Genomic DNA, 9,580 nt, shown 5'->3' with positions numbered 1-9,580 from the left:
TGATTCATCAGTCAGCAAAACGCAACAGCCACCCAGCATTGACAAACTTGCTGACCCTTTGGTTGACCTCCTTACTGATGTACCACCCGCTGCTGATGCCAAAAAACCCAGCAGAGCAGCAGTCGATCTGTTTGAGGATGAGGGATCCGACTTGTTTGCAGACCCACGGCAGATTAAGTCAGCCAAACAGCCACAAAAAAGCCTCTTTGGTGAACCTGACGAGGATCTGTTTGGGGAGCCACTGGGTGCCACTACAAAGAAGACGGTCAGTAAGGAGCAGAAGGACAAATCTGTCACATCCAAAGCGGCTGGTGGTGATAGTGTCAACATAGCAGGGCCTCTAGAAGTGAGTAACCCTGCAGAACCTGCTGATATCTTTACTGAAGAAGGCACCTCTACAGCGTCAAGCATTGGGAACACCAATACTGTCAATTCCAAGACCAATGGAGTCCACACTGAGGAGGAGACTGATATTTTTGCTGGTGGGTCCACTACTTTTACTCTTTAGTTACATTATAAAGATTTAGTTTTCCAACCTGTGTAGAGCCCAAGTTGTACATTGGCAAGCTTTTTTATAAACAGATTTAAACTAAGCATTCATAATGACAGACAAGTAACAAGATATATGACTGACCTGTTTTATTACCTGCATCTTTTTGTAATATGTGCTCCACCATGACCAGCTGCAGAGTGGAATAAACCTTCCCCCCTCATTTCTCCTTTTGTATAACCAAATCAGCTTGACAGCAGCCATGGCAGCTGAAAGCTTGATTTTGCATTTGTATGGTAAACAACAAAGAGTTCTGTTGAGTTAATGAATAATGACTTGTTAGGATTACTTAAGCACTGACATCCACTACAAAACAAATACTTTATTTCTAAACTTTAACTATCGTTAAATTTGTAGTTTTTTGAGATTCTAACATAATGGTAAACATACTGTCCCAAATGTAACAGTAATATTTTTCTGGAAATTAGGTAAAAGAGGGAGAATAACAATGTAACATAATGGGTCATATTTATTTATTCAGGTCAAGGTGAAAAGCTTTATCCCCCAAATAGAGAAAAACAAGCTGCAGTTTATAATGAAGTACTGTCCTCTCTGGGTCAGTGTCTTATTCCCATACAGTGAAATGTCCCATGCAAAAAAGTACATAATGTAATGCAAATGTCTAAGATAGGTGGTTAAATGCTGTTTAAAAAAAAAAAAAAACTAAACTTTGTACTGACAGTATGTGGAAGTCCAGCACTGATACCGTACATAGAAAAGCCTGAAGCTCAGCGGGTGGAACGGGTTGACCATTAACCTTAGTGTTGATGGTCCCTCTGACCACAAGTGTGCTGACATATACAAATGTTTATGTTCAGATTGTGTACAGGACATTTGTAAATACACAAATGCAGACATATAACAGGGATTTTAGAGCCTCATGTTTTATTTTGGAGAGCAGAGGATGTGAAATAAATCATGGAAATCTGTCTGCACAGTTCCATTCAGCATGTGAAAACCTTGGTCTGGTTTCTTTTTTATTTCTTTTTCTGCCTAACAGAAGCCACAGTGGAACTTTCTCTGGACAGTCCGCGTAGTGAGAGAAAGAAAGAGGTGACAGCCAAACCGTCTGCGCCCGCTCCCTCTGTGTCGGCTGCTGCCAGCCTGGCCAAGCCACAGTCTGCTGCCATGGAGGAGGTACATACATGTCTCATCCCAGAGTGAAATTCTGAAGAAGTATATGGAAATCATGAAATTGCTGTTCCACGTATCATTTATTCAATTATGACAAATCCACAGAAATATTTGAGTTTTTAAAATTTGGAAAATGTGTGAGAGTCATAAGCCACTTTTGACCAGTTTTACACAGCCCTACATCGAATAAGTTTTACCTCCACAGTGGCTGTTTTAGTTTTTACAAGCATCCACAATTTCGGTCATTATGAATTTCAGTTGGAGGAGGAGGAAGAAGAAGAAGAAGAAGAAGAGGATGACAAATTTGACATCCATGTCTCTGTCAAAGACCCTGAAAAAATAGGTGAGATTCATGATTCGTGTTTTGTTCTGAATAAACCCAGATATAATAAACTGATGAAGTACCATTAAGGAAATTCACATGCTGCTGACTTGAAAAAATACTTAAATAAAATATTTATAGTAAGTCAGTAACTGAGTCCTTAAGTCTTTGTTTGTTTTCATCTGTTTCAGGGGATGGGATGAATGCTTACATGGCCTATAAAGTATCCACACAGGTAAAAACTAACACTGACAGTGTTAAACCATTTCTTTTGATGTCCAGCTTTATTCCAGTAGTCAGTACAGTTACGTCAGAAAACTAGTAAGTCACGAAACTCAAAAGCTGTTATGTGCATAAAAAATATCCAATAATACAAAGATCTAAAGTGAGGAAATTGTGTTTTTCAGACCACTCTGTCCATGTTCCGAAACAAGACATTCACAGTGAGGCGACGCTTCAGTGACTTCCTTGGTCTGTATGAAAAACTTTCTGAAAAACATGGACCAAATGGATTTATTGTGCCTCCACCACCAGAGAAAAGCATCCTGGGTAGGTTAAGGGGCTGATTTACATCTTTTCTCATTATCTGTAGTTTTTAATTTAATATACATCAAAGGTGAAAATGCATTATGTCTTGTACAGGTATGACAAAGGTGAAGGTGGGAAAGGAAGACTCTTCATCTACAGACTTTGTTGAGAGAAGAAGAGGTGCTCTGGAGCGGTAAGAGGAAATTATTGCTGTCCCCCACATCTGATAAATACATTTCTTTAAAATCTAATCAATAGAAAAGGTTTTATTATGTTGCCACGCATATACAAATGTTTTTTCCACATGCGACAGGTATCTCCAGAGGGTGGTAAATCACCCATCACTTCTACAGGATCCAGATGTCAGAGAGTTCCTTGAGAGAGAAGAGGTAAATAGATATTGCCCTTTTTTTTCTTTGAGCAATGTTTGAGGCATTAAACTCCCTGGTGCACATCTGAAGCACAAAATAATTTACTGTTATTCTGCATCATTCTAGATATCCTAAATTTGACTACATGTGTTTTTTGTCTTCAGTTGCCCAGAGCAGTAAGCACCCAGGCTCTGAGTGGAGCTGGCTTCCTGAAAATGCTAAACAGAGCAACAGATGCTGTCAGTAAAATGACCATCAAGATGAATGAGTCGGACGTGGTGAGTTCGACAAACACCTTCTGTTCACAACAGTTTCTGTTCATGTGATTGTCTCATGTAGCAGATGAGGAAATGTACACGTTTCAGTCCAAAGCAGAACTTTTCAGGCCTGCAGCTAAAGTCCGATGGCACTGTACCAAAACCTGTTAGTGACTTCCCATTAGTTAGACAAGAGCTGTTACCATTCTTGTCTTTTATGATTTATCAGGATTTGGTCTGAGAACAATTTTCATGGAACTAAAAATGTTTTTTGTTATGGCAATGTACTTAAGCCTAAATTAAGGGATACACTGGCAAACACATAATTTAGTAAACTGGTGCATGTCTACTGACAACACTACTTACTGACTAAACCTTTGTGTCTGGTGCTTTTTTTGTTTGCTGTGGTTAAAGCTGACATTTGGTATGTATTTGTTGTATTTAGCAGCGTAGTTGTATAAATACTAAAGGGGACATCGCACTGACTCATAGTGCCTACTTGTCAGACATTTGTGCATAAAATAGTTACTGTACTGAACAGTTTTTTTTAGCTTAATGAAAGTTATGTGTGTGTGTGTGTATATATATATATATATATATATATATATATATATATATATATATATATATATATATATATATATATATATATATATATATATATATATATATATATATATATATATATATATATTATTCATTAGATTCAGAAAATAAAAAGTAATGCAACTTGATGGTGGAGTTGTACTATATGTTTTGCTGCAGTGGTTTGAGGAGAAGCTACAGGAAGTAGAGTCTGCAGATCAGCAGTTCAGGAAGCTCCATGCACTGGTTGAAACCCTGGTCGTCCACAGAAAAGGTTTGTCGTGGTCTTTTCAATTATTACACATCGTGAGAATTACAAAACATGTTTTGATTCTTATGCCCAACAGTGATGTGCTAGTACTGTTTTTCCTCAAACCTGTGCACATAAAATCTTTTGCAGATCATTTAGTATTCATTTCAAAGTTTTTGGTATCACGTGGTAAATACTGTGGTAGAAAAGTCATTCTGATTCCATTAATGTTTGGGTCTCGCTCTTCTCTTACAGAGCTCTCGTTAAACACAGCAAGCTTTGCCAAAAGTGCAGCTATGCTGGGCAGCGCAGAGGACAACACTGCTTTGTCCCGAGCTCTATCTCAGCTGGCAGAGGTGGAGGACAAGATGGAGCAGTTACACCAGGACCAGGCTGAAAACGACACCTTCTGCTTTGCTGAACTCATTGCAGATTACATCCGTCTGCTCGGAGCCGTGAGGGTAAAGAAAAAATCTATATTCTACTATAAATTAAATCCTGGATATCAAAACTCACGCTGTGTTTAATTATAAATAAGACTCATAACTAAAGAAATGAAAACTACACACATCCAGCTATAACTGCTCCACTCATTACAATCTCAGACACTCTAAACCTTTTCATCTGTCACTGTGGCTGTGTGACAGAATGTTTTACTTTAAGAAGCAGGGACAGTACTTTAAAGTTGCCCGTATATGCAGCCTTTCATCTCCTCATTCAGATCTATTGCTAAATAAGAAAATACTTGAATAAAGGCTTGTTATTCTCTTTAGAAAAGTGTTTGTCTCTGCATGGATGAAAAGTAGCAAAGTGTAAACATGAACTCATTAACTGTACACTTCCAACCTGCAGGGGTCGTTTGATCACCGGATGAAGGCGTGGCAACGTTGGCAGGATGCTCAGACCATGCTGCAGAAGAAGAGGGAGACTGAGGCCAAACTGCTGTGGGCCAACAAGCCCGACAAACTGCAGCTGGCCAAAGAGGAGATTGCCGAGGTACAAGCCAGGCCAAAATCAACACAGTGGAAATAACTCAGACCAAGCTGGGATTCCTGGAAGTGCTGGAGTTTGATGTCTTTTTAGTACTGGGGATTCAGTTTTTCATTTGTTCCTAGATAGCTATCATTAGAAACGAGTGGCATGGGCTTTTTATTTTCTGTATAAGAATGAATAATGTACGTATATGATTAATGAATGTATTTGAGTATGAATAATACACTTTAACACTCTAGATGGTACTTTTAACCAACACACTTTTTAACCAATTATGGGCATTTCCCTCTAAGAATTATTTAATTGCAGTGTTTTATCATTTATTTTATATCTGAACACAGGTCACACAGTCACATCAGAAAATGAGTAAATCCCCCCTGAACGATTCACATTAACATTCACACTTCTTCTCTTCTCACTAACAGTGGGAGGCCAAAGTGACGCAGTATGAGAGAGACTTTGAAAGAGTTTCAGCCACTGTGCGCAAGGAAGTCATTCACTTTGAGGTAATGATGTTCAGTCTTTTTATATTCCCTGGACCTCAGTGGACGGCTGGAAATGTTTGTCGTTACTGTTAAACACTTGTTTTCTTTTTTTTTTTTTTCCTACAGAAACAAAAGGCCAAGAATTTCAAAAGACAGATAATCAATTATCTGGAGTCTCTGCTTCAGTCTCAGCAACAGGTGAGTGTGGCTCTTTAGTCAAACCCTTAATACTCTTTTTATAAATCTACAGATGGTTTAGACATTTTAAATGGGAATGATCTGAGTAATTCATTTAAAAAAATGTAAATTTAAAATGTGCGCTCAGAGGAACTTGAATTTCAGATGAGCAGAGAGAGCGTTCTAAACAGAGTTGAAGGGCAGTGAATAGATACTGTGCATCTGCTGTCAATCCCTACTGTTAACCACCTTGTGCATGTGATTTCTGAATGAACCTGACACCGTTGTCTCTTCTTTTTCTTCCTTTTCCTCCAGCTCATAAAGTACTGGGAAGCTTTCTTACCAGAAGCAAAAGCAATCGCCTAATTCTCGCGCACCAGCCTTTTGGATGACATACACTTTACCTCTTTTGCCTTTAAACCAAGGAAAATGTGTGCGTTGTAAAGGGAGATACAATCAACCAGTTTTTTTTTATCACCTTTAACATATAGCTCTGTATTCTATTGTATTAATAATTGTATATTTTCATTTAACCTTCCACAAATATTTTCTTATTAGATGAAAAGAGTTTGCATATACAAAGAGAACATAAGGAGAGAAAGTGTCGATGAATGATTCCATTATTTTCCACGAGAAGGGAAACGAACTGAGTCCGTTCTCAGGATTTTCTCCCTCCTGTGATCATCAGCAGTGGGTAACTGTTTACAGCACGGCTGCTCTCTCGTCAGATATTTCTGGGGACCCAGATGAAGAAAGTGGCCAAGAGCTCACTCGGTTTCTTCTTTTTAATGACTCAAAGGGATAAAATAACACTTAAAAAAATGATGAGCACTTCCACCAGGTGGATAAAGTACTTAAGTACCACCCATGTCTTTCTTTTTTTCTTTCAGATTTAAAGTGCTATTGATGTTGAGGGGAAACGGTGCAGGGTAGAGAGAGGTATTAGATTAGCTGTGGTCGGGGTTTGCATTGTGCTGAAGGTGAAGCTTGCGAGTTTGAAGTTTTGATTTTAATCACTGTTCAAACTTTACTCTTATTACTACACGTCCGTGCCTTTTAACTCAGAATGGGGTTTTGTCTCCAGACACTAAGTTGAGTTCAGTCCAAAAGAATTCAAGAGAAGCTTGTACACAGTTGTGGGCAGAGCAGTGTCTCGATCAGTTACTTCAGAAATCAGAGCTGAGCTTAAAGAACCATCCTGGTGTTTTCACATAGAAGCCCATTCAGTGCATTGATTTTTGTTCCTACTTTGCAGTCAGCATTTGAATTAACTTAAAGTCAACAGGCAGAGACTTGAATCAAGTCATCCTCTGTGACCTGAGTGTGTTTTTGTCAAAGCTGCATCACTGTAGTGTGGTAATCCAGTGCAGTAGGTGTCAGTTATCACTTTGTAAGGCATTACCAAGACATGGTGTCTAACTCTGAGAAGAATAACAGTAAATGCTTCTATTGTATGGATCATCCTTCTGAAGCAGGTTCAAGTCTCAGCAAGTTGTGTTGTATCTCAGTGGAATAAATGGAAACAAGAGGGCACCTGAAGGATAAAATGCTGCTTTTAAGTGTGGTTGTTGATGATGGAAAAGAATACTACAGCTACCACTAACGGTAGTTTCACTATCAATCAAATTTACGAGGCCACGGGAAAACACAGTATACTTTAATGCAAAACTGCGAAAGTAAACATCGTCACTAATTGTTTCATGGGCAGCATTAGGTGAAAACGCTGGAATGGTCCTTTAAAAGTTGGCCTTAAAGCTTCAGAACTGGACTAACATTGACTTGTAGACATGAGAGTAACGTCAAATACTAAATATGCTGATATAATGAATTGAATGCTTCCCCGATGCCTCAGTCTGAAGTGTGACGACTGAGTTTTAACGTCAAACCCGTCGCAGGGCTGCCCTCTTTTGATTACAGCTTTAATTTCACATTTGCACACACATATGAATTGAAGGTGTGCAGCGATGACACGACACTGTGTCATTTATTGTCAGTAAGGCATTGCTTCACTTGCAGACATTTCTTTGCACCCGTTTGTACTTGTCAGCGTATTTTCCGCTGCCGTTACAGCACTTGGTTAACGTGGCGTCATACTGTGTCATAACTTGTCAGTGTGCAGAGCAATGTCAGCAACATGCATTGTGTCATAGGAATCTCTTTCAAAACAAATCAATAAAAGTTGCACTGTTTACACTTGGAGATTTACCTAAGAACTGCAGTGTCTTCTTTTATTTCTCCTCTGTGGTGTTTTTTAATCCTTCTTTCATTGTTGTGAACAACATTTTGAGGGAATTTCTGTAACTTTGCCACTGATTTCCACTTGGACTCATCACTACACTATAACACCTGGAGGGAATTTCACTACATTTAACTCCTGCTGGTTGATAAAGGTGATAAACACTAACTGCAGCAAATATAAAATTACAACAAGACTACAACCCAACTGATGGCAGGAATAAAATATTACAGTTTATGCTCACAACAATGTAAAATGGCATTTATCTAGTTTCCCGTCTCGTGGATGCTGCCTTAAACACAATCTGTCAGATTATCATCACCACATATTTTATAAAAGCGCTCATTGCAGACTGGAGGAAAAAGGGTAAAGGAAGGTTTAGAGTAGCTAGAGGAACTTAAATCTACCTAATCTGTGAAGAACAGTCTAACTACTCACAGACAGCTACAGTACCAGCTTTGCTTTACCATTTATTAAAAACTATATACATTTTTCAGTCACAAACACCCACACACCTGATTTGCACACTTCACTTCCCTAAACTGTGATAAAGGGAAGCAGCAGCAGACCAGTTCACTGTAAGCTCTCACACTTCTGACAAAGTAAATGCTGCTTTAACAGAGAAGGCAAACTGCTGATTGGATTGCTCTGACCGAGGAACTACAAGTAAAGACCCTTCACGTCTTCACACATCATCATGTGACGGTTTGCTACTATTCAACACAAACAGTGAAGGCATCAATACTCTCAAACTCAGTTGGCAGAATATTATGTTCTGTTAGAAAATAAGATGCATATAGGCTCCAAACCACATTCTAGAAAATGTGACATGTTGCACTGGATGGTTAAACGTTAAATCATGCAGAGCTGACACAAATAGATGTTAATGAAGTCCAGGGCTTCAGCACATGTTCATTAAAATTCAGTTCAGTCAGTTCAAACGGTAACAAGCTGGTAAATGATAAAGCACTGATAATCAGTCACAGGGATGGATTGACACTCTCATGCAAGCAGCTTTTTTAAAAGTGATGGTTGGATATAAATAGATCCCATTGGTGTCCACACACGGTAACAGTAGCATGTACAGCACCAAAGACTAAAACGCTATGATTACACTCGTCACTTTGACATCCCAAATCATGTTAAATAAGGGGATCTGCTGTAAATTAATAGATATATCTTTACTTAGTGAGAAGATTGATATTTTACGTCCGTCTAAACAGCCCGACTTGGTGCAGAGGTGATAAAATCTGCCTTCTAGCATGTCTGTACCTCACTAATTAAACAAATGTGATGTTAATTATTGATCTTCGGAGGTGTTGGCAGGGGTTCTTTTTACCTTTCAACAGAGATTCTTCCCTCTCTTTTCTCGAGGTTGTTTTATGTTGCAAAGCCTCTTAAGACACATTTGTGTTTGTGATAGACTGTGTACGTTTAGCTTTATATTTAGTAGACGTTATGATGACATAAGTCATAAGTCAGTGCAGCTGATGTCCCCTTTCTTTATTCCACATTCTTTTCAAAATGTGGCTTGTTTATTACCCACAATGCAACTCCACAGCCAACAGTTGGGTTTTGGTTTGGAAGTTTTATGCTACACTAAAGCAATGTTGGCACAATAAAAGAGCAGTTAACGCCTGAAACTCTCTGACGTGAACTGTTCTGTTAGCAGCTACCGTAACTCTTGAGTTG

The 9,580-nt window shown here is 38.8% G+C and overlaps 1 protein-coding gene across 1 annotated transcript in view; it reads left to right on the top strand.

The window, feature by feature from the left end:
* LOC113165714 (sorting nexin-1-like) overlaps positions 1-7,857 on the top strand; it is an 11,580-nt gene extending 3,723 nt beyond the window's left edge. The window contains exons 2-15 of the mRNA XM_026365409.1: positions 1-482; positions 1,551-1,687; positions 1,943-2,027; positions 2,198-2,241; positions 2,414-2,555; positions 2,649-2,727; positions 2,848-2,923; positions 3,070-3,183; positions 3,928-4,021; positions 4,253-4,458; positions 4,850-4,993; positions 5,416-5,496; positions 5,602-5,673; positions 5,968-7,857. The exon at positions 1-482 is cut by the window's left edge and continues 446 nt beyond it. Coding sequence (XP_026221194.1) covers positions 1-482; positions 1,551-1,687; positions 1,943-2,027; positions 2,198-2,241; positions 2,414-2,555; positions 2,649-2,727; positions 2,848-2,923; positions 3,070-3,183; positions 3,928-4,021; positions 4,253-4,458; positions 4,850-4,993; positions 5,416-5,496; positions 5,602-5,673; positions 5,968-6,018 — 1,807 coding nt within the window. The 3' untranslated portion in view covers positions 6,019-7,857. The remainder of the gene's footprint in view (positions 483-1,550; positions 1,688-1,942; positions 2,028-2,197; positions 2,242-2,413; positions 2,556-2,648; positions 2,728-2,847; positions 2,924-3,069; positions 3,184-3,927; positions 4,022-4,252; positions 4,459-4,849; positions 4,994-5,415; positions 5,497-5,601; positions 5,674-5,967) is intronic.
* Positions 7,858-9,580: the final 1,723 nt, after the last annotated feature.

This window comes from Anabas testudineus, chromosome 6, assembly GCF_900324465.2.
Source record: "Anabas testudineus chromosome 6, fAnaTes1.2, whole genome shotgun sequence".
In the NCBI taxonomy this organism is placed as follows: Eukaryota; Metazoa; Chordata; class Actinopteri; order Anabantiformes; family Anabantidae; genus Anabas; species Anabas testudineus.
This window is presented reverse-complemented; position numbering and strand designations above follow the sequence as displayed.